Source organism: Myotis brandtii, unplaced genomic scaffold (assembly GCF_000412655.1).
Source record: "Myotis brandtii unplaced genomic scaffold, ASM41265v1 scaffold668, whole genome shotgun sequence".
Lineage (NCBI taxonomy): Eukaryota > Metazoa > Chordata > Mammalia > Chiroptera > Vespertilionidae > Myotis > Myotis brandtii.
The window spans coordinates 2,813,771-2,837,502 of NW_005370597.1; the positions used below are offsets into that span (position 1 = coordinate 2,813,771).

General features: G+C 46.9%; 3 protein-coding genes across 6 annotated transcripts; 2 read left to right on the top strand and 1 right to left on the bottom strand.

Moving 5' to 3' along the window:
- The first annotated feature begins 16 nt into the window (after positions 1–16).
- TMCO6 (transmembrane and coiled-coil domains 6) lies at positions 17–6,048 on the top strand. Of its 4 annotated transcripts, XM_014529022.1 has the most exons (13): positions 17–211; positions 320–432; positions 2,611–2,726; positions 2,818–3,001; positions 3,248–3,352; positions 3,514–3,599; positions 3,828–3,944; positions 4,185–4,296; positions 4,409–4,411; positions 4,532–4,595; positions 4,737–4,831; positions 5,203–5,370; positions 5,619–6,048. In XM_014529022.1, exons 1-13 carry the CDS (start codon positions 127–129, stop codon positions 5,730–5,732), a joined length of 1,362 nt encoding a protein of 453 aa, XP_014384508.1. In that variant the 5' UTR covers positions 17–126; the 3' UTR covers positions 5,733–6,048. The 4 variants fall into 4 exon arrangements, with proteins under 4 accessions (XP_014384508.1, XP_005881121.1, XP_014384509.1 ...); XM_005881059.2 differs by having other exon boundaries at positions 4,409–4,595; XM_014529023.1 differs by lacking the exon at positions 4,409–4,411.
- A 70-nt stretch (positions 6,049–6,118) lies between these two features.
- Positions 6,119–10,077, bottom strand: NDUFA2 (NADH dehydrogenase (ubiquinone) 1 alpha subcomplex, 2, 8kDa). Its single transcript, XM_005881062.2, has 3 exons — positions 9,909–10,077; positions 9,677–9,783; positions 6,119–6,317 (listed from the first exon to the last, which is right to left on the bottom strand). The coding sequence occupies exons 1-3, from the start codon at positions 10,013–10,015 to the stop codon at positions 6,226–6,228; spliced, it is 306 nt and encodes a 101-aa protein (XP_005881124.1). The 5' UTR covers positions 10,016–10,077; the 3' UTR covers positions 6,119–6,225.
- A 99-nt stretch (positions 10,078–10,176) lies between these two features.
- On the top strand, positions 10,177–23,644 carry IK (IK cytokine, down-regulator of HLA II). The gene is made up of 20 exons (XM_005881064.2): positions 10,177–10,303; positions 10,862–10,928; positions 13,795–13,887; positions 14,549–14,608; positions 15,919–16,086; positions 16,244–16,358; positions 17,260–17,330; positions 17,437–17,483; positions 18,331–18,494; positions 19,582–19,690; positions 20,016–20,055; positions 20,225–20,444; positions 20,693–20,711; positions 21,239–21,317; positions 21,593–21,673; positions 21,925–21,982; positions 22,776–22,864; positions 23,067–23,175; positions 23,344–23,378; positions 23,466–23,644. Exons 1-20 carry the CDS (start codon positions 10,288–10,290, stop codon positions 23,491–23,493), a joined length of 1,668 nt encoding a protein of 555 aa, XP_005881126.1. The 5' UTR covers positions 10,177–10,287; the 3' UTR covers positions 23,494–23,644.
- Positions 23,645–23,732: the final 88 nt, after the last annotated feature.

A 23,732-nucleotide genomic window follows, 5' to 3' on the forward strand; every position in this document is an offset into this window, starting at 1 on the left:
CGCGGAGCTCCTCCTGCTTCCCCTCTCCTTCCGCCAGCGCCGCGGCTGCGCGGTTCCTGCCATCTTCTATACTCCGGGACTGCGTTCCCAGCCTTGCGTCCAGTGGGAGTTTCCTCCAGCTCCACCATGTTGAGCCCACGGCAAGGCCTTCTCAGGCCTGTGGGATGCGGGGTGGAGGAGCTGCGGCGCCGCCGGCGGGAGCGGGAGGCAGGTGCGGGCGGGGAGGGAACACGGGAGGGTGGGGTGTGCCCGGGTGGGAGATGGGGTTCTCGGTCCTGGGTGCCCCTCCGTTGCCCCCAGCCGACTCCTTTGTCCCCAGCACTGCGGCGGGCGCGAAGGGAGCAGCAGCTGGTCAGCAAGAGGCTGCTGAGAGACGACACCCCAGAGGAAGCCGAAGGGGGATGTGTGGCCTCGGTCCTCGGGGAAGCCGAGGTGAGGGGGTCAGGGTGCGCGGTGAGGTCCATACAGGCTGGCGCCAAATTCCCTCCTCGAGGACTCGAGGTCGTCCCCAAACCTGAATGCGGTCCCTTCAACCTCCAGTGCGCCAAGCCAGAAACTGGGGTGTCAACCTCCACCCCATCCCGGCTCCTCCCCACATCAGTCCTTCAAGGCCTAGCCGTTTTTTACCTCGTAAAGAGCTCTGAAGTTTTGTGGTTTTTTAAAAAAAATCCTCACCCGAGGATATTTTTCCATTGATTTTTTTTTTTGAGAGAGAGAGAGAGTGGAAGGGAGGGGGAAAGATAGAGAGAAACATCGATGTGTCACATCGCTAGAGAGACACATCCTTGGTTGCCTCGTGTATGCGTCCTGTCCAGGGCCAGGGATCGTCCAAGGCCAAGTACGTTCCCTTGATCGGAATGGAACCGGGAACCCTTCAGTCCTTGGCCCGACGCTCTATCCACTGAGCCAAACCGGTTAGGGCAAGAACTCTGAAGGTTTTACATGCCTCCCCATCGCAGCTCTCCACCACCCTCCAGTGGATACTTACTGCAGCCTCCTAACCGGTCATCTGCATCTATGCCGCCCTCAAGTTCATTCTGCATACATCAGTCAGATGCCTCTTTTAAAAATAGAGACCAAACTCCTTTCTGTGACCTATAAAGTTCAGCCTGGTCTAACCTCTACCAACCCCAACCTTATCAACTTACTCATCTCAGCCAAAGTCCCCTTTTCAGTTCTTGGAACAATATACCAGGCTCTTTCCTGTCTCAAGGCCTTTGCCTTTGCTGCATCTCAAGTGGGTCCCTTTTGGTATTTTGTCTTAACAACCTGTTTACAGAATATTAATCATCCTAATTTGTTTATCATTTCTCCAACTAATTTTTAAGTCCACAGGAACCTAGACTCTATCTTTGTCATCATTGAAAACTCAGATGCCTGCACAATATTTGGCATATAGTAGATGCTCAGTATTTATTAAGTGAATGAAAGAATTGGTTTTAATTCATTTATTCATTCAACAAGCATTGGGCCTCCCCTGTTTGTATAATCATTTTGTTTGTTTGATTTTAAATATATTTTTATTGGTTCCAGAGAGGAAGGGAGAGGGAGAGAGAGGGAGAGGTGAAAACATCAATGAGAGAGAATCATAAATGGACTCACAACCTAGGCATATGCCCCTACCGGGAATTGAACGTTACTTCCAGGTTCATAGGTCAACTCTCAACCACTGAGTCACGCTGGCAGGGTTGTATTATCTATGTTTATAAATATAGTTCACAAAGCACTTACACCTGGGTTATACCATTTATTCATTGTGTACTTACTTTATGCCAAGAACTGTGCTGGGTCCTGAGGTACACAAGAGGAAAAGAGAGTCCCCTTCTTTGAAGTGTTCACAGCCCATGAAAGAGACATGAGGCACAATAGAAACCCCTAAGTCTGCCACAGGAAGCGAGAAAAGGCTAATTCCCCAAAGGCAGTGACAGGAGCAGAAATCTGAAGCGAGTGGAAGACCCAGGGAGGGTATGTATGCCAGGCAGAAGAAATAGATTGTGCAAAATCTTTTCTTTTTACTAGTAAATATATTTTTATTGATTTTAGAGAAGAAGGGAGAGGGAGAGACAGAAAAAAAAAAATCAATGATGAGAGAGAATCATTGATTGGCTGCCTTCTGCACTCACACAATTGGGGATGGAGCTCGCAACGCAGGCGTGTGCCCTGACCAGGAATCGAACCGTGACCTGGTTCATAGGTCAACGCTCAATCACTAAGCCACTGGCTGGGTTGATTGTGCAAAATCTTGGCAGCACTAAAAAGTCATGTTATGCTAGGTGTTAGGGTACAGGCTGCATGGGGAGAATGATGAGGCGTAGGTTATGTCAGGCTGAGAGGTTTAAATATTATCCTTGAAGAAAATAGGATAGAAGTTACTCATATTTTTTTCAGGTGAGAAACTGATGTTTGGTCCTTTATAGATTAAGTGGCCGGGCTGATTCCCTCTTCTTTCCACTCTACTGCGCTGTTGGCACTTATTAGCCATATTAGTGTGAATGACAAGTTCTAGGGATGGTGCAGTATTGGAAGGCTCACAGGTGAAATAGGCAGAGCAGGTCTTGATTTGCTTTCTGGCAACTGTGTGTTGCCATCTCTCCCTGCCCCGGGCTCTAGATCCAGCAGTTCCTGAGGTTAGCCCAGCGGGGGACAGAGGAAAAGGAGAGAGAAGGAGCTCTGGTCAGCCTTCGCCGAGGCTTGCAGCACCCAGAGACACAGCAGACCTTCATCAGGTCAGTGGGTGGCTGGGGTTCTAAGGGATGAATAGGAGTGTGGAGGGGAGGGGCCATAGGCTGAGCAGTGCTCTGGTACTCACTCATGTAGGCTGGAGGGCAGCATGCGGACCCTGGTCGGGCTCCTGACTAGCAACCAGGCCCTGTTGCAGCTTGAGGCGGCTCGGTGCCTTCACGAGCTCTCTCATTCCGAGCAGTCTGAGGTGGCTGAGGCCTGCCTGCCAGCCACATCCTACCTTCTCACCTACCTCGCCGGTCACAGCCCAGACCTTATAGTAAGCCCTGTCACTTCTACCTTGTTTTTGGCTTGAGTTTAAAAATTGTGTCTTTGGGTCCAGTTTGAACTGGCAGGTGGGGAGAAGAAAACCTGTTTCCCCTGATGCCCACAGCCATGTACACACCTATCATCTCCTACCCTCCTGTGCCCAGAGCCTGGAGAACAGGGCTGCTCCATCTTCCCCATCCCCACCCCCACCCTGGCTTAACATGGGCCAAGCCCAGTGCTTTTGTTCTGCTCTCAGGAGCTCTGTCTGTATACACTGGGTAACCTGATTGTGGAGAGTGAAGCTGGGAGAAGGCAGCTCCTGCCACAGGGCATTGTTCCAGCCTTGGCTTCCTGCATCCAGGTGAGTGTCCACCCTGACTCTCCTGAACAGCCCTCCCCTTACTTCTTTGCACAAGCCCCAGCTGCTCTGGTTGTGCAGTTCCAGCCACTGCCATATGCTAAGGGGTTGGAAATCTTCCGGCCTAGCTTCCAGAGCCAGATCCCTACCCTGTCTCCTTCTAGTCCCCCCATCTGGCTGTGCTGGAAGCCCTTGGATATGCCTTGTCCCAGCTGCTGCAGGCTAAGGAAGCGCCAAAGAAGATCATCCCGTAAGTAGAACTGTTTCCAGATGTGCAGTCAGGAGTGACCCATTTGGTAGTGTAGCCCCAAAGACCTGATCAAGTCTGGTTCCAACGCTGTTGTACATTTAACCCCATGTGGCTGGCTGGGAAGGGCTTTGGGTTTGGACACTTTCCCACCTGCTATTAGGGTTTGGGAAGAGTGACAGGCATCTTGCCTTCTGTGGTTTCTACTCAGAGCTCTGCTTCTGCCCGCAGTTCCGTCCTGGCCTCCCCTATTCCGGAGCATATGCTGCGACTATTGCAACCTGGACCAAAGCTGAACTCTGGGGTCGCTGTGGAGTTTGCCTGGTGCCTTCACTACATCATCTGCAGGTAACACAGGCCAGTTGGGAAAGTGCCACAGACCTTTCACGGGTTCCCTTCATGACACTCAGGTGTTTGAACTTCGGTTTCTGGAATTATTGTGGTGAAAATGCCCCCTCTCAATAATTCCATGAAAGGTCTTCCTTTCATGGTCTTCTCTTCTTGGAATCCAGGAAACCCACAGACCTAGGCTGTTTGCAAGCTTAAAGGTGGGAATGGCTTAGTAACTACTTGCTTCTTATTGCCCAGCCAGGTCAATAATGCCCTGCTCATCACCCATGGGGCTGTCTCCACTCTGGGGCTGCTACTGTTGTACTTGGCTGGGACTGTCCAGAGTTCTGAAGATGCAGGACTGGAGTTGGTAGGTGAAGAGGACAGGTCAAGATCTGCGCAACCTTTCTTCCTACTGTTCCTCTTCCAGTGTGCAGGGAGCCCCCTCCTCCTTACACCCGACCCCCAACTTGTCTTTGCAGCTGGTGTGCCCTGTGCTTCGGTGTCTAAGCAACTTGCTAACAGAGGAAGCGGTGGAAGCTGGGGGAGGGCAGGTGCAGCTCAGAGATGAGCGTGTCGTGGTATCCATATTTATCCTTCTGCAGTTCCTCCTCCAGAAACACCCCAGCCTGCTTCCTGAGGGCCTTTGGCTTCTTAATAACCTCACCGGTAAGAGCCATAATCTGTGTAGGCTGGACCTTTAGATACTGGGAAAACTTCCTTGTGGCTTGGACTGAGGTGGGTAGGATTGAGAGGGGGCATTTTCAGGCTGCAGTTAGGGGGACTTCACCCTGACATTTTTCCTTTCAGCAAACAGCCCTAGCATCTGTACCTCCTTGCTCTCCCTGGATCTGATCAAGCCTCTCTTGCAGTTGTTGCCAGTATCCAATGTGGTGAGCGTATTGGTAGGTATTGGGAGTCATCTGAGCCCAAGGTCTAGTGGCTGAAGTGTAAACAGTAGGAGCTCAGAAGTGCCCTTACCTGAGAGCTGGCAGGTGGTATAGTATGGATGGCCTCAGGGCTAGACCCATCTGGGTGTGAGTCCCTAAATTGGTTTACTAGATACTATTCTTGGGAAAATCAACTAACCATCTTAAGCTTCAGTTTCCTGATTTATAATTAGGAATAATAATACATGAGGGCAGTTGTGATTACAGAACTTGCTTATGAAATTGCTTGGCACAGTGTCTTAGGCATGTGGTCAGCACTCTATATTTTTTGCTGTCATTGGCTTTCATCCTTTGTGGGGACTGTGTATATACATATCTGTCTACAGGTGCTCACAGTTCTGTGCAACGTTGCAGAGAAGGGTCCTGCTTATTGCCAGCATCTGTGGCCAGGGCCCCTGCTCCCCTCCTTGCTGGACACATTGGCCTTCTCTGACACTGAAGTAGTAGGCCAGAGTTTGGAGCTGCTGCAACTGCTGTTCCTCTACCGGCCAGAGGTTGGTTTCTTGTCCTGTTCTCAATCCTTGTTCTGAAGCTTCTAGCCTCACCATGGCCCCTTTCCTTCCAGTTCTAACTGTAGCCACTCCTCTGGACCTGGCTAGCCTGTGTCCAGGTCAGAGCCTACAGCCTCTTGCTGGGAATGTACCCTTTCCCAAGAAGAGGTGGGCTAACCCATAAGGCTCTGGGAATTGAGTGTCAGGGCACAGAGACCCAGGTGTCGAATCCTTTTCTTCCCTGCCTTTAGGCTGCCCAGGCCTTCCTGCAGCAATCAGGGCTGCAGGCCCTTAAAAGGCACGAGGAGGAAGCACAGCTCCAGGACCGAGTGCATGCTCTCCAGCAGAAAGCTCTTCATAGATGACCTGGCTTCTCAGTGTCACTTTACTCCACTCCCCCACCCCTCAGCTTCTGTGCCCCATGGAGCCCCTTATGGGGGTGGGAGGGTTAGTGACCATAATGAGGCCTCATGTTCTCTGATTCCACATCTAAGCCTAAACCAAGACCTTTAGACTCCAGCCCTCCCTTTCACTCAGCACTGTCCAGCCAGGATTAGAGGGAAGTGGGTGTGGGCTACTTACTCTGGGGCCCTGGAATCTCTCTTTTTTCTTTGGTTTTGTTTTGCTTTAGCAGCTGGTAGCTTTTGATGGGGCAGAATAAAGTTTTATTTTTATATTAAACTGCTTTGCCTCAGTGGTTGCATAATAAGGGGTAGAGGGTGGAATGAGGTAAGAACATCCTGAGACAGCATCTTACAGCACAAGCTTTATAAACAACAGAACACATTTTTCCATATTGTACTCAGTCCAGCAGAGCCCAGGCTGTGGGGTTGTTGCTCATAGTCCTCAGCGAAGGCTTCAGGCTTTGCCACTTAGCACATTCTCTAGGGCTCTGGTTACCTGATCAGCACTAAAGTTGTTCAAGGAGACATTCTTCTCTTGGCCAAATGCTGGAGAGAAAGAGAGGTGACTAAGTATCCACTCTGCACCGTGGGGGCTAGCAGAGTATAACAACAGGTCTTTGTCATCAACTTAAGGTGTTGTTACGATAGGAAAGGTAGTAAAGAGATGACCAAGGTGGATGTAGTATGCCTAGAATTTCCCCCTTGGGCCTCAAGCACATCTAGGAAGCCTAGGTCCAACTAGAATTTTGGCTGATTGTGGGTGGCCACAATGGTAAGGAAGGTGCTTTAACGAAATGTTAAGGGGCACAGCAGGCATTTATTACCACGTGAGCAGTGCATTGTATGGACCTAATCTTGGCAGGATACCCATTCTGTGGTTCCCATAGACCATCTAGTCTAATGCACTATAGCTATTTGAGTCCATCTCTTCTAGTCTACTGGTTTTTGGAAGGAGAACCTTTTTCCTCCTTTAGTTTTTAGTGCTTGGCATTACTACACATGCCCACTGTTAGAACCAATCTGCCTTAGGTGTGACTTCCCTCTTTCTCCAGACATTCCTAGGGCAAGGTGTTAAAAACCACGATTAGTCCGGCTGGTGTGGCTCAGTGGATGAGCATGGACCCATGAACCAGGAGGTTACAGTTTCATTCTCTGTCAGGACACACGTCCTGGTTTCGGGCTCGATCCCCCATGGGGGTATGCAGGAGACAGCCAGTCACTGATTCTCTCTCATCACTGATGTTTCTATCCCTCTCTGCCTCTCCCTTCCTCTCTCTCAAATCAATAAAAAAATATTTAAAAAAATGATTAAAATACCACTATTCAGTATGTATAAATACTGATTGCATGCCTACTAAGTGTTAGGCAACATGAAAGTAATTTTCAGATTTAGCAAATTGAAATAGGTAATTGTTACAGATTAGTAAGAAGCTAGGAAAACTCCAGGACTTAAGGAATAGGGAAAGATAGTTAAACAGTAGTTTGCAGCCACCTAGTAAATCCTATTTTCCCTAAACCAAGGATGCTTAATAGTATAGGGAGACTGATAACAAATCTAATTAAGTGCCATTTGCCAACCACACAGACAAAAGAATAAATCTCATTTTGGTAGATCATACAGCTAATGAACATTCTATTGATCCCCGTAAGACCTGCCCTAAACACCCAGCCTTTGAAATGCCTGAAAAGCCCAGCTGATATGGCTCAACGGTTGAGCCTCAATCTATGAACCAGGAAGTCATGGTTCAATTCCCGGTCAGGGCACATGCCAGGGCTGTAGGCTCAATCCCCAATATGGGGTGTGCAGGAGGCAGCCGATCAATGATTCTCTCTCATCATTGATGTTTCTCCCTCTTCCTTCCTCTCTGAAATCAATAAAAATATATTTAAAAATACATATATATTGTAAAATAAAATGCCTGAAAAGGGCCCTGGCCAGTTGCTAAGTGGTTAGAGCGGAGTTCCACTGACTGAAGGGTCATGGGTTTGATTCCTGGTCAAGGGCACATACCTTGGTTGCAGGTCCGATCCCTGACCCTGGTCAGGTGTGTGGGGGAGGCAACCAGTTGATATGTCTCTCCCTTCTCCCTTCCTTCCACTCTCTCTAAAGATCAATGGAAAAAAATATCCTTGGGTGAGGATTCATCAAAAAATAAAACAAAATGCCTGAAAAGGAAGGTCCCAGGGTGCTCTCCCTCCAGGGAGCACACCTGTGCCATTCCCTTCGCCCTCTCCTTCCCCCACTGACACGTGTCCCCTAACCTCTAAGGGACCCATAAGACTTGCAACCAGGGGAGCAATGGTCCTTGTTTCACTGTCCTTCGCATGTTTTTGCTGAAGTCAGTAAATTCTTGCTTGCTTTTCTACATTTTGTCTCTTTTTTGTTAATTCTCAGCCGAGGATATTTGTGCCATTGGTTTGTAGAGTGGAAGGGAGGGAGGGAGGAGAGAGAAAAACATCGATGTGAGAGACACAACCATTAGTTGCCAGCAGAATTCACCCCCCCCCCCCCCCCCCACACACACACTGGGGTGGGCATGAAGCTGCAAAAGGTACATGTCCTTGACTGGGTATCAAACCTTCGACCTTTCAGTGTGCAGGCCGATGCTCTAAACGTAACACCAACCAGGACCACATTTTGTCCCTTGATTGAAATCTTCCTCTCAAGACAAGTACTGAGGTCCTCCTCTGGCCAGTAACAGTAATATGATAAAAAGGAGGTAGGGGCAATGTTACATAACTGGTCTGGGAATGCCTTTTTTAAAAAAAAATATATTTTATTGATTTTTTACAGAGAGGAAGGGAGAGGGATAGAGAGTTAGAAACATCGATCAGCTGCCTCCTGCACACCTCCTATTGGGTATATGCCCACAACCAAGGTACATGCCCTTGACCGGAATCGAACCTGGGACCCTTGAGTTGGCAGGCCGACGCTCTATCCACTGAGCCAAACCAGTTAGGGCTGGGAATGCCTTTTTGAAGAGATGATATATAAACTCAGAACTGAAAATAACAACCTGAATAAGGAGCAAGCCATGGATGTCTGGCAGAAGTGCATTCTAGGAACATATATGTAAAGGTGCAACCCTGTTATATCCAGCTACATAACCCTCTCATATAATGAAGATTAAGTGAGATTTGGGTAGGAAAGCACCCAGCACAGAGCCTAGCATTAAGTTTCAACACAGAATCATTACTTTAGGTTTTCAGTATTGAGATCCTAACTCTCCACCTGGACTGGCACTGCCCACACATAATCTGGAAGGACCTATATTGACGAGAAATGATCAGCACCTATTCTTCCCCCGTCCGAAACCTCTTCTGGATTAAAAAAATGACAGCTCCTGTTCCCTAAGTAGGACGGGGCCGCCTCCACACGGCTGTTACCCAGGACACAAAGCATCCTATAATCCAGTGGTTCTCAACCTTCCTAATGCCGCGACCCTTTTATAGTTCCTCATGTTGTGGTGACCCCCAACCATAAAATTATTTTTGTTGCTACTTCATAACTGTAATTTTGCTACTGTTATGAATCGTAATGTAAATATCTGCTATGCAGGATGTATTTTCATTGTTACAAATTGAACATAATGAAAGCATAGTGATTAATTACAAAAACAATATGTAATTATGTATGTGTTTTCTGATGGTCTTAGGCGACCCCTGTGAAAGGGTCGTTCAACCCTCAAAAGGGGTCGCGACCCACAGGTTATAATATAATCGTACAAACGTAATAATATAATCGTACAAAAGTAAATCTCCTTATTGGCAACAAGGTCAAAAGCAAGGCCAAAGCCTCAGTTCCAGCCTCTCTACAAGTTTTTGTCTGACCGTGGGCGGCGGTTTCTCTTCTCGAACCCTTGTTTCCCCACCGGGGCCCCAGACCCCCAGCGTCCTGCACTCACCGTAGCGGGCCCAGAGCTTGGGCTGCACCTCGGAGCACTCGCGGATGAGGATGGGCAGGTCGGGGTTCGCCTTCTTCAGCTCCACATAGCGTTTCTCGATGAAGTCCCTGCGGGGCCCGAGAAAGCGCCGCGCGTACGGTGTGGGCGCGGGCCTTCCCAAACGCCCGGGAGGTCGAGGTCGTGACCCCGAAGCCCCGGAGCCCGCCCGCCCGCCCACTACGCTGCGCCTCACCTGACGCCCTGGCTGCCAGGCGAGCGCTGGCATAAGTGGATGCGAATCTCCCGTAGACCCAGCTTGGCCCCGACGCCCCGACTCGCCGCCGCCGCCGCCGCCGCCATCTCCGCTGGTACCCAAGCCCCTGCCAGGCCTTCCGGCCAAGTTCTCCCGACCGACCAATCGCGGACCTCCAGTCCCGCGATAGCTGGGCTGACGTAAGGGGGCGGGGCCACGTGTAGCTACTGTAGGGCGCCCCGGTGTCCTCCAGTTTCCTGGCGAGAGTGTGGAGCGCAAGGCACTGTGGGTTGTTTGCGGAGGTGCATTGTGGGGAGAAGGCTGTCGCTGCTCTGTTGTTGGAGACTGAGTGCTTCGTGGCGTTGAGACCGCCGACGATATGCCGGAGCGGGATAGTAAGTATCGGATTATCTGTCCTTTCTTCTCTGAGGAACTCGGGACACTTGGCGCGTTCTTTTGGCTTTAAACCGGGCGTGTGTTCGGGTGGGTGGAGAAGGGCCGGAGTGACGCCTGGAGCCGGGGAAGCCGTTGGGCCCCGAGTGAGGCTGGGCAGCTCAGACTGTCTCTAAGTCTCGTCTTTGCCCCAGGAGACGGCAGATAGAGCTGATCCGTGAACTTTTCTCCCCTTCTCCCCAACCCGGTATCACTTAATTTGGGTTGAGCCAATTTGTCTCTTACGTGGCATCTTAGATGTTATCCCGAGGAAGGCTGCTGATCCTCCCGCGCTGGTTTAGGGGTCCCCTCCTCTGGGCCCCTACAACCCTTTGTATTTTTTCCACTTCATTACTTACTGCATTGGATTGTTACTGTCGTTCTTGCCTTTTCTTCCTCACTAGATTGTGAGCAATTTGACAGGAAAGCAAACCTGTATTGTTCACTGTTAAATCCCCGACTTTTGCACAGGACCTGACACAAAAGAGATTGATTGAATTTATGCTAATTCTTTTTCTTAGGTGAACCGTTCTCCAACCCTTTGGCCCCAGATGGCCACGATGTGGATGATCCTCACTCCTTCCACCAGTGAGTGTTTTGACCTAGGACCATGGGAAAAAGGTGGACAATGAGCAGGGTGGAGGTGGAGGTGGTGGTGGTGATGGTCAAAGAATCCTGAGTGTCTTGTCAGCAGGGATGGTCAAAAAATTGTACCCCTTGCCCCTTTAATAGGATCCCTGCAGGCCAGGCCTCTAGTATGCATATAAGATCTTTGGTTAATCACTTCCCGCCCTCCCCCTCTCCCCTTCCCTCTGAGATTCATCAGTCTGTTCCCTGTTTCCCTGCCTGTGTATTGAGTGTCTGCCCCCTGGCAGTCATTGCACGTCATAGCTGTTGGACGGTCGCTTAGGCTTTTTTATATATAGTAGAGGCTCAGTGCACAAAATTCATGCATTGGGGGGGGGTCCCTCAGCATGGCCTGCACCCTCTCGCAATCTGGGACCCCTGGCCCCTAACCACTTGCCTGCCTGATCGCCCCTAACTGCCTCGGCCCCCACCACCGTGGCTTTGTCCGGAAGGATGTCTGGAAGGTCGTTTGTCTGTCTGGTCTAATTAGCATATTATACTTTTATTATAGATAGATGCTAGTAATTGGCCATATATAGACGAATGGAATTGTTTGGTCATAGGATGTACACACTTAAATCTATAATAATAAAAGCGTAATATGCAAATTGACCTAATGACTGAACAGCAGAACAACCGTCTGATCTTCCAGACAACCACGCTATGACATGCACTGGCACCAGGCCAGCCAAGGCGGGTGCGATGCAATTGGTTGGGGGGCCCCACCATCGCCCCATGACCGCCCCGGAGAGGGAGACCCAGGCCACCCTCTGTGGGCCGATTGATGGGGGTGGCTCCATGATCGATCACCCTGCAGAGGGAGACCCAGGCCACCAGCCGGCAGGGCAATTGGGAGGAAAGCGGGGGGCAATCGCAGAGCCCCGTGATCCAGTCGCCCCAAAGAGGGAGGCCCAGGCTACCCGGCTGGCAGCACTGCGGTGTGTGGGCAGGGCCTCCCTCTGCACAGTGATCAATTGTGGAGCCCCGGCTGGGTGGGCAGGGCCACCAGCCAGTGATGCTGTGGTGGGTGTGCAGGGCCAGCCAGTGATTGCCCCACAGAGGGAGACCCAGGCCAGCCAAGCAATCGTACCCCATGCCTGTCTCCTGCAGAGGGAGATCAGTGGCAGGGGAGTGGGGGCACTGCCGCACAGATGGCAAGCAGTGGCAGTGGTGGGGGTGGCGGAGGAAGGAAAGCCCCAATAGGCCCTGATCGCCGGCCAGGCCTAGGGACCCTACCCAAAGGGTCCTGGATTGCAAGAGGGTGCAGGCCGGGCTGAGGGACACACACACACACACACACACACACACACCCCGTGCACAAGTTTCATGCAATGGGCCTCTAGTTTTAATATATACTGTCAGATTGCCCTCCAAATAGATTCTAGTTACATTTTGTCAGCAGTGTATGAAACTATCCACTTTTCAAATTCTCTCTCATAGTTAATTTATCAAATGTTTTTAAAAATTAACACTGAAAAATAAATAAAAATTAGCACTCTGGCCCTAGCTGTTTTGGCTCAGTGGATAGAGTGTCGGCCTGGGAATTGAAGAGTCCCAGGTTCGATTACAGTCAAGGGCATATGCCTGAGTTGTGGGCTTGATCCCCAGTAGGGGGTGTGCAAGAGGCAGCCAATTAGTGAGTCTCTCATCATTGATGTTTCTATCTCTCTCCCCTCTCCCTTCCTCTCTGAAATCAATAAAAACATATTTAAAAAAAAGTCAGAAGAGATTAAGTCTAAGATTAGAAATCAACTCTTTGAGGAAATAAGATAATAGTTTTTTTAAAAATATATATTTTATTGATTTTTTACAAAGAGGAAGGGAGAGGGATAGAGAGTTAGAAACATCGATGAGAGAGAAACATTGATCAGCTGCCTCCTGCACACCCCCTATTGGGGATGTGCCCGCAACCCAGGTACATGCCCTTGACCGGAATCGAACCTGGGACCCTTCAGTCCGCAGGCCGACACTCTATCCACTGAGCCAAACCGGTTTCGGCAAGATAATAGTTTTTAAAAAAATTATCACTCTGATGCATTAGAAGTGGCATGTTTGTTTGTTTGGTTAATTCTCTCCTGAGGATTTTTTCCGTTGATTTTTTAAAAAAATATATTTTTATTGATTTCAGAGAGGAAGGGAGAGGGAGAGAGATAGAAACATCAATAGTGAGAGAGAATCATTGATCGGCTGCCTCCTGCAGGCCCCATACTAGGGATCCAGCCCATAACCCAGGCATGTACCCTGACTGGAAATTGAACCGTGACCTCCCGGTTCATGGGTCTCATAGCTTGATACTCAACCACTGAGCAATGCCGGCTGGGCTTGCCATTTACTTTTTTAGAGAGAGTGGAAAAGAAGGGGAGAGAGAGAGAGAAAAAAAAAAATCCATGTAAAAAAGACACATAGATTGGTTGCCTCCTGAACATGCCCCAATGGGGCTGGGGATTGAACCTGCAACCCAGGTACATGCCCTTGATTGGGAATTGAACCTGAGACCCTTTGGTGCTTGAACTGATGCTCTAAGCAAAACTGGACAGGGTGTGGCATGTTTTTTCTTTTTTATTGTTTAGTGATTTGAGAGACAGAACAATATTGATCTGTTCTTCTACTTATTTATGCATTCATTGGTTGATTCTTGCATGACCAGGCATGGAACCTGCATCCTTGGCCTATTGGGATGGTGCTCTAATCAACTGAGCTACCTCATCAGATGGCATGTTTTTGTTTTAAGTTGTATTTTCTTATTTCCAGTAAAATTAGCCATTTTTTTGCATATTTTTTTTCCAAATCTTATTGGGTACTAATGTTTAAAATCTTTGCCTTCTAGATCAAAACTCACTAATGAAGACTTCAGGAAACTTCTCATGACCCCAAGGGCTGCACCTACCTCTGCACCACCCTCGAAGTCACGTCACCATGAGTAAGTTCTGGGGTGATCCAACCTGTGTCCCATCTCCTTCCTACAGAAAATCTACTGATCTAGGTGTCTTAGGAACTGGAAGGCTAGTTCTTTTTGAACAAAGCCTGTGGTTCTGATTCTTTCTTTCTGGAGATTGAAGCTCCATGGAGCCTGGCATGCTCTGGGATCCCCTTCTTCTCAGAATATGTTCCATGAACCACTTGTACTAGAGTTGCTGCTGGTGCTTAAATAGGCAGATTTCTGGGCCCATTCTAGCCCCATGGGCTCATATTTGGAGGCAAATATTTTGGGGTACATAATTTTAATAGTCCTTTAAGTGGTTACAATCCTCTCTAAAGTGAGAACCACTCACCTACAAATATTAACATGGATCTTTCCTGATTGAAACTCTTGCTTTGGCCAGTGTTCTAGACCAGCGGTCGCCAACCAGGTGTTGTACGGACCACTGGTGGTCCATGAGTTCCAAAAGGTTGGCGACTGCTGGTTTAAGGAAACCTTTGGAGCAGTGGTTGCCAACCGGTGGTCCACAGACCACTGGTGGTCTCTGAGGTCCGAAAGGTTGGTGATGGCTGTTCTAGACCTTTCTTCATCCCTCACGGCCACTTGGGGTTTCTGGGGCTGTGGTAATATTTTGCTATCAGTGAGTTTCTTTCTCTTCTAGGATGCCAAGGGAGTACAATGAGGATGAAGACCCAGCTGCACGACGGAGAAAAAAGAAAAGGTGAAGGAAGGATGGAGGAGTGTGGGTTTTTTTGTTTGTTTTTGGTAAATCTTCATGAGGATATTTTTTCCCATTGATTTTTAGAGAGTGTGGAAGGGAGACAGAGAGAGACATCGATTGGTTGCCTCCCACGTGCGCTCCAACCGGGGCCGGGGATTGAACTTGCAACCCAGGTATATGCCCTTGACTGGGAATCGAACCCACAATCATTCGGTGCAAGGGCTGACACTCTATCCATTGAGCGACACTGGCCAGGGCAGTCTTGGGTTTTAATTTGGACAGTGTCACATGGATGTTTCTCTCTCTTTCTCCCCCTCGCTCCCTCCCTCCCACTCTCTCTTAAAAGACTAGAGACTGAGGTTTTCCTTTTCATAAGACTGCTTTCTTTCATGGTGGAGAGGAGTGATATGTGGAGTGGTAGTTTAGGGTTTTGGAGTTAGCCTGTGGTGTTTTAATCTCCTCTTTACCAGTTTCTAGCAGAATAACCTTAGCATTTTGTTTAACCTTTCTAATCCTCAATATTATGGGGAGAATAGAGCTAGTGATAAAAACTTTTATCAGGTTGTCATGAGGATCAACTGTGGTAATACATGTAAACACTTAGTACCAGTGCCTGGCATATAGTAACCACCCAGTAAATCTTGGCTGCCATCATCATCATCATTATTTACATGATACTAAACTTTCTGGACCTATACTTTGCTTTCCTCTCTTCTGGGAGAGGACCAGCAAGGACTGATTTATTTTCTGTTGAAATTTGGAAGAAGATAATAATTGTGATGACTTCATGGTTGCCCTATAGAGATTCAGTGATATAGAGTTGGGTGGCATTAAAGAATTCTAAAGTGACAGATGGAGTGTCCTGAGGTGGTAGATGGAACAGTGTTATATATGAGCTGGAAGGTGCTGTAGTTGTGATTTTGAGGACTATCAAGAGGTGACCAGCAGTTTTATCACCATAAATGAGCTTTCACTATAGAGAGTTGGATAAAGGTATAGGGCAGTGATGGCGAACCTTTTGGGCTTGGCGTGTCAGCATTTTGAAAAACCCTAACTTAACTCTGGTGCTGTGTCACATATAGAAATTTTTTGATATTTGCAACCATAGTAAAACAAAGGTTTATATTTTTGATATTTATTTTATATATTTAAATGCCATTTAACAAAGAAAAATCAACCAAAAAAATGAGTTCAGAGGTGACACGCGTGTCATAGGTTCGCCATCACTGGTATAGGGAAACAGGAATAGTACTATTGATGCTGGGATAGCAGCTGGTAAGCTTTACACATTTGCCTTTCTCTGGTCATAGTTATTATGCCAAGCTTCGTCAACAAGAAATTGAGAGAGAGAGAGAACTAGCAGAGAAGTACCGGGACCGAGCCAAGGAACGGCGAGATGGTGTGAATAAAGACTATGAGGAAACTGAGCTGATCAGCACCACAGCTAACTACAGGGCTGTGGGCCCCACTGCTGAGGCGTGAGTACCATGGGGGCCAGGGCATGGTTTCCTCGGCACCCCAGAGTCATATATTCTTCCTCACACTTTCCCTGCTATTGAGCCCACATCAAGCCATTTCAAAAGGCATTTGCCACCCAGAAAGGACTGTTCTAATGTGGCCTCTCTCATTATATAGGGACAAATCAGCTGCAGAAAAGAGAAGACAGTTGATCCAGGAGTCCAAATTCTTGGGTGGTGACATGGAACACACCCATTTGGTGAAAGGCTTGGATTTTGCTCTGCTTCAAAAGGTGAGTCTTGGTGTGAGTGAGTGGAGAGTGATACTAGAATGGTGAATGCTCTTGTATGGGCCTTCCAAGGTGAGAAGGGAAACTACTGTTAGTTCAGACTCTCTAGAACAGTGGTTCTCAACCTTCTGGCCCTTTAAATACAGTTCCTCATGTTGTGACCCAACCATAAAATTATTTTCGTTGCTACTTCATAACTGTAATGTTTATACTGTTATGAATCGTAATGTAAATACCTGATATGCAGGATGGTCTTAGGCGACCCCTGTGAAAGGGTCGTTTGACCGCCAAAGGGGTCACGACCCACAGGTTGAGAATCACTGCTCTAGAAGATGGCCCCTCTGTAGGACTAATTGCTATTTATTCTTCAAGTCTCAGTTTCAATTTTCTTTTCTTGGGGAAACCTTCCTTGGTCACCAAGGTATGGTTAAGTTCCTCCACTCTTTACCTCCCACTTCCTGCATCCTTGCATACCTCTTCTGTTTCACTTATTACAGTTATCACACTTTGTTGTTTAATTGTTGAATTTGTCTGTCTCACCCTAGCCTGTTTGGCTTGGTGGATAGAGCATTGGCCTGTAGACAGAAGGGTCAGGTTTGATTTCGGTCAAGGGCACGTGCCTGGAGGGTGGGCTCAATCCCCAGTAGGGAGCATGCAAGAGGCAGCCGATTAATGATTCTTTCCCATCATTGATGTTTCTATCTATCTCCTTCTCCCTTCCTCTCTGAAATTATTAAAAATATATTTTTTAAAAACTTGTCTGTCTCTCTTGCTATAAGCTGCATTAGAGTAAGGATTATATTGTCTTGTTTAGTATTGAGTTCTTGGTTCCTGGGGCAGTGTGGTATAGTGTAAATATGTGTAAAATTATTACATGTCTAAACTCTACTTACTTTCCTTTTAGGTACGAGCTGAGATTGCCAGCAAAGAGAAAGAGGAGGAAGAACTAATGGAAAAGCCCCAGAAGGAAACCAAGTATGTAAATATCAGGGAGAACTTGAGGGTTTAGATAGGTGGGACATAAAGTACGAACACATTTGGCAAAAAAGAAAAAAAAAATTTTTTTTTTTCCTCTTTTCAGGAAAGATGAAGATCCTGAAAATAAAATTGAATTTAAAACACGTTTGGGTGAGTACAGAATTTCTACACTGGTGGCTCTGCGTTCTGGATGGATTGGAGGGCATTTAGTGCTCTGGGAGGATATGCTTCCCTGTTCCCTCAGCTTATTTTCCTCTTTTGCCCCTAAGCCAGCTACTTCCAATAAAATACTCTAATAGAATTCAGACGTGGACTTAGGTATTTCATATGTTATTAATGCCTCCTTAGTTAGGTTGGAAGCTCTTTCAGATTAGGGCTTATACTTTAAGGGAGGTAGCATTATTGGTGATTATAAATTCAGAATTTGCAACCTGAGAGAACTGGGTTTGAATCCTGATGATGACACCACACTAGGCAGGTGATTTTTGGCATCTGTGTTCATTTCTCAGTGTCTGTTTGTCCATGGCAAAATGGGTTAATGTTCACCTCATGGGATTATTAGGATGAAGAGAAGTAATATAGGCAACGTGCCTACTAAGAACTGTTTTTTCATTCATCATCAGTATCACTTTAAACCTCATTCTTATTCCTCACAGGGCCCAATACAATGATAGGCACATAGTGCCCTTGAGAAGGCAATGGGGAAAAGTGGATAGGAGCTCAGGCTTTGGAGTTAGCCTGGATCTCATTCTTTGCTTTGCCACTTGGTAGCTATATGACTTTAGGTAAATCACTTAACTCTCAGCCTTCGTGTTCTCATCAGTTAAAGGTGCTAATAATGTCCGTCTCCCGGGGCTGTTGTGAAAACTGAATGAAGCAAAGCAAAGCATGCATAGCACTTGGCATGATGACAGGCACAGAGTGAGCACTCAATAAATGGCAGCTGCTCTTATAGAAGGTTCTCATTGGCTATTTGCTGCTCTTCCTCTTTCCATAGGCCGCAATGTATACCGCATGCTCTTCAAAAGCAAGGCATATGAGCGGAATGAGCTGTTCCTGCCGGGTCGCATGGCCTATGTGGTAGACCTGGATGACGAATATGCTGACACAGACATCCCTACCACTCTTATCCGCAGCAAAGCTGACTGCCCCACCATGGAGGTGAGTAACCCAAATCCTGAAAGCCTTGCACATGAGTCTCAAACCTGGAAATTAGCTTTAATTCTGCCTCAGCCTCATGGACCACATTTAACCCATCACCAAGTTCTGTTCACTTTTCATCTCCTAAATTTCAATTGAATCTATTCACTTTTCTCCATCTTCCCCAATAACATTCTAGACTAAGCCATCATCTCTTGCTGGAACTGTTAAAAGTGGCTCTTGGCAGGCACCTGGCCACAGAAAAAAAAAAAAAAAAAAAAAAAGTGGCTCTTGCCCTTGCCCGGTGCTCAGGCGGTTGGAGCGTTGTCTCACACACCAAAAGGTTGTGGGTTCAGTTCCTGGTCAGGGTGTGTATTGGAGGCAGCTGATCAATGTTTCCTCCCCCCCGCCCCCTTCCTCTTTCTCTAAAATTAATAAACATAACCTCGGGTGAGAATTTTTTAAAAAGGCTCCTAATTGGTTTCATTTCCACTCTGGTTTCCTTCTAATATTTTATTTATTTTTAATTATTACTGAGATGAAATTCACATGCCATACAATTTGCCTTTTTAAAGTGTACAGTTCAATGGCTTTTAGTATATTCATAATATTGTGCTATTATTATCCTAATTTTAAAACATTTTTATCACCCCCAAAAGAAACCCTGTACTTTGTAGCCATCACCTTCCACCACCTCAGTCTCTCCATCCCCATTTTACACATGGCCACAGGAATCATCAAAACAGGAATTTTTGTCTCACCACAGTTTCGAAGCTTCCATTGACTTCTCACTGTTAGAATAAAGAGCAAAATTTTTATTGTGGCCTATGAGCCTTTGCATCTTTTGGTCTTTCCAGCCTTTTTCACCTTGCTTCCCTGTTGTTGGTTTTCCAGTCATCCTGGATTTCTTGAATATGTTAGAATCACTTTTGACCCAGGCCTTTGTGCATGTTATTTCATCTCTTTGGAATGTCCTCTCACAGCACCTTCTTTCCTAGTCTTTACCTACCTAATTCTAACTCATCCTTTAATTTGTTTAGTGAGTGAATGAAAAAGTGAAGAGATTCCTGCTCAGTGGAATAACTTTCTTGTTTCTTGGGGTTTTCAGGCTCAAACCACGCTTACTACAAATGACATTGTCATCAGCAAGCTCACCCAGATTCTTTCCTACTTGAGGCAGGGTACTCGCAACAAGAAGCTCAAGAAGAAGGATAAAGGTAACCTGACGGGTTAGGAAGAGACACCTTACCCCTGGAGGGGCATTTGAGGATGGAACCAAGGTCTCCTGGAGCCTCTGTTTCCAGAACATTGGGAGGCTCCTGGGGAACAGGAAAATGAGAGCAATGGAGCATCTATACATCCAGTTTCTGTCTGTCTGACCCACTCAGGAGGCAGTGGTTAACTCTGAGGCATGAGAAGGGAAAGTCTGGGTAGTGTTTGTTGTCCTGCCTTCTAAACCGGTGTTTAAAAGGGCATTGAGAATTGGAGAGCATGGTGAGGCTGAGTGGGAATTAATGAGTCTTTCTCATTTCCACATTTTAGGGAAACTGGAAGAGAAGAAACCCCCTGAGGCTGACATGAAGTATGTATCCTAGCCCACCATCTGATCTGAGGGAGGGAGGGAGGGAGGGGGCTATGTGCTTCGTGTCTTCAGCATTTTGGGGAGGCCTTGTTGTGAGAATCTAGAGAAATGGCCAGGGGAAGTGGAATTAATTGTGTGTGATTTTGACAGCTAATCTCTCTTTTCCTAGTATATTCGAAGACATTGGGGATTATGTGCCCTCCACAACCAAGACACCTCGGGACAAGGAGAGGGAAAGATATCGGGAACGGGAGCGTGATCGGGATAGAGACAGAGACCGGGACAGAGAGCGGGAGCGAGAACGAGATCGGGAGCGGGAACGGGACCGAGAGAGAGAGGAGGAGAAGAAGAGGCACAGCTACTTTGAGAAGCCCAAAGTGGATGATGAGGTGAGATGTGGCCCCTAGTACCAGGTGATAGTGCTGCCTATCTCTGCCTGCCCGGCCGGTACAGGACCTCTCTGTTATATAGGCACCTCATGGCTTCATGGAAGCAACTGGGGGTCAACTAATCCAGGATAGGAACCATCCTGGAAATGGGGACAGCGGAGGGTAGGGAATTGATTCAGACTTGGGGGTAGAGGAAGAGTGGGAATCCCTCATGGTGATACTGACCTCAGTTTCTATTTTCTTTCCAGCCCATGGACGTTGACAAAGGTAAGTTGTGTCCAAGGCATCTTGCATTGGCTCCAGCAGTCCTGCTTTCCCCTGGCTAAGAGTTGGACCTAGAGCTCATAGCTGGCAAGGGTGGGATTGGGGGACTTTCTAGTTCTGGGTTCAAGATTCATGTCTTGCTATATGGAGTAGACAGAAGATAAGTCTGGACCTGGTTCTGGGTTCTCATAAGATTCCTGTCTTGCTATATGGAGTAGACAGAAGATAAGTCTGGAGTTCCCTCCATCTTCCTGGGCAGTGACGGCATATCTGCTCTATTAGACATAAATTCTTCAGCTGTGGAGTCTTGATATGATGTGAGGCAGGTTGAATGGGCAATATTCTGAGCACACTACCCCAACTCAACCAGAGTAGTTCATTATTAGTTGGGATTTGATTAACATTTTGATAGCAAAAAGATTCTATGCTTAAAAAATGTTTTTATGAAAGCTATAGGTTGGAAGTGTGTTGTAGGGAAGAGGCTGAAATTCCTCGTTTCAGTGTCTTAATAGAGTTCTCTTTTCCCCCAGGACCTGGATCTGCCAAGGAGTTGATCAAATCAATCAATGAAAAGTTTGCTGGTTCTGCTGGCTGGGAAGGCACTGAATCATATCTTTTATTTCAATATGTTTTGGGTTTCAGAGAATTGTTCTCTTTTCATTCCAACTCTACCTGCTTCCCTGCTTTCTCACCACCCCACTCCTTCCCTTTTGTGTTGAATTTTGACCAGGATGAACTCATTGTGACTTTCCCCTTTCTCAGAGAACCCATTCAAGTTCACAGTTATCTCCTTAGAGTTTTCATGTTGAGGCTTTTAGTCCTTGGCCCTTCCTGGTTGAAGCTTTTCTGCTACAGGCAGAATTATTTTCTTTAACATAGCATATGCTGAAGAAGCCCGAGGACAAGAAGCAGCTGGGAGATTTCTTTGGCATGTCCAACAGTTATGCTGAGTGCTACCCAGCCACGTACGTAACAAAGAAGGGAGGCCGGGATGATTAGAGAAGAAGGTAGAGTGGAGGGGTTGGGTGAGGTAGAAATTTGATTTGCTGGGATCCAGGGGTACTTCCTACTTGGATGAACTATTCTCTTTGGCTCTGAGTGGGAGGTCTAGGGGGTGGTCATTCCTAGGCATATAGTCTCTTTACTTGAGTAGGTGTTCAGATGAAGCATTGGAATCTGGGTCAGCACCATCTGTTTAACTGTTGGTTCTCTTTAGGATGGATGACATGGCTGTAGACAGTGACGAGGAGGTTGATTACAGCAAAATGGACCAGGTATGGAGTTTGAATCATGGGTGAGGGTTCTTGGGCAGTTACTCTTTAGTACATGTCCCTTTCCCCATTCCCAAAAGATCTGTGTTTCATTAACTGGTCCTCACTTCTCAGCTGCAGTAATAGGAGCAGCAGCATTGTGGGGTCATGGACAGCTTAACTATTTCAAAGTGTTTCTACAAAAATAAAATGAGATAGAGCCAAAAATATAGTTCTTTTTATTTCCTACAAAGTGCCAGGCTATTTCTATTCTAGGCAGTAAGCACATTTTTAGTGCACAAGAAGAAAGGGCTAACGAAATGGCAGTCTTTTGAAAATAACTGATTTTATTCTAACCAGCCAGTATTGGAATATTCTTCCAACTCTTAAAACCCAACAAACACCATTAATGGTAAAGAAATTTCATCTACTTTTTCCTTATTCTCCCTGCACTACAATGGTTAAGACCATTGTTTAATTCCATCTTGGAACCTTGCTTAACCCTGACTCTTCCATTTATTAGTTTTGTGGCTATGTCAATTTATTTTACTGCGTATGCCTCAATTTCATCATCAGGAAAATAGAAATATATTTTCTCTTAATAGAGTTTTTGAGAGAATTAAATAAGATAGGTATTTAGTATTCAGAAAAATGCCTGGCACATAATAAGTACATAGCAAGCATTTATTATTTATTAGGGTAGAATTTATAAATGATGAAATCAGAGACTATGGAAGAACCTGGCTTAATCAGGGACTAAAATTCCATTTCCACTGACATCTCTTCCTTCTGCCTTTGCCATTTTGTCCTGCAACAGGGTAACAAGAAGGGCCCCTTAGGCCGCTGGGACTTCGATACCCAGGAAGAATACAGCGAGTATATGAACAACAAGGAAGCTTTGCCCAAGTGAGTTGGTACTAAATACAGCCAGGATGTGAGGAGAGGGATGGCGATGGGTGGGCTAGCTCACACCAGGTTGGAGGGTGTCGTCTGGCTGAGACATTTTCAAATAGCTTTTCTGCTCACAGGCCCTCTGGGAACACCTTGCTACTGCTATGCAAACTAATGTCTCTGTTGTCTTCCCTCAACTGCCCTTTTTTCCCCTCAGGGCTGCATTCCAGTATGGCATCAAAATGTCTGAGGGGAGGAAAACCAGGCGCTTCAAAGAAACCAATGACAAAGCAGAGCTGGATCGCCAGTGGAAAAAGATTAGTGCAGTAAGTGGGACTGCCTCTCTGGTGGGAGGGCTTCAGCTGGGAGTAGACACTGGTCCATCAATCCAGGAATAGGCCAGGGGCTGGAGAGCCATGGAAGTAGAGAGATCAGCCTTGAGCCTCAGTTGGACTTAAAGTGGCAGTGTAACTATCGACTGTAACTTCTTGCAGATCATTGAGAAGAGGAAGAAGATGGAAGCTGATGGGTGAGCAGCCTTATTCATTCTCTATGGGACTAGGGAATTGCTTACTTTATTTGATCTTAGGCTGACTCATTTATTCTATTACTGCAGGGTTGAAGTGAAAAGACCAAAATACTGATCTCCAGTTCCAACTCCAAGAGTCTTTACAAGGACATGCCTCCCACTGCTTGCTTTCTACAATTCCCAAAAAAGTTGCAAGGTGTTTGTTTGTTTCTGATGTATATATTATTGTATAATCACTTGGTTCCATTAAAATTGGTTAACCTGCAGTCTTTTCTGTATTGTGCACCCTCCACTCCAGGGCCCCTGAGGCACCAAGAGGGATATTAATTTTACTGATTGTAGAAACACATGCAG

Coding starts and splice junctions, on each gene's coding strand:
- NDUFA2 (XM_005881062.2), bottom strand. CDS start 10,015: ATGGCGGCGGCGGCGGCGGCGGCGAGTCGGGGCGTCGGGGCCAAGCTG. Junction 9,784..9,908: donor CCTGGCAGCCAGGGCGTCAG/GTGAGGCGCAGC, acceptor CGGGCCCCGCAG/GGACTTCATCGAGAAACGCT. Junction 6,318..9,676: donor CAAGCTCTGGGCCCGCTACG/GTGAGTGCAGGA, acceptor CTTTCTCTCCAG/CATTTGGCCAAGAGAAGAAT.
- IK (XM_005881064.2), top strand. Junction 21,983..22,775: donor ATTACAGCAAAATGGACCAG/GTATGGAGTTTG, acceptor GTCCTGCAACAG/GGTAACAAGAAGGGCCCCTT. Junction 22,865..23,066: donor AACAAGGAAGCTTTGCCCAA/GTGAGTTGGTAC, acceptor TTTTCCCCTCAG/GGCTGCATTCCAGTATGGCA.
- TMCO6 (XM_005881059.2), top strand. CDS start 127: ATGTTGAGCCCACGGCAAGGCCTTCTCAGGCCTGTGGGATGCGGGGTG. Junction 3,945..4,184: donor CTTCACTACATCATCTGCAG/GTAACACAGGCC, acceptor CTTATTGCCCAG/CCAGGTCAATAATGCCCTGC. Junction 5,371..5,618: donor TGTTCCTCTACCGGCCAGAG/GTTGGTTTCTTG, acceptor CCCTGCCTTTAG/GCTGCCCAGGCCTTCCTGCA.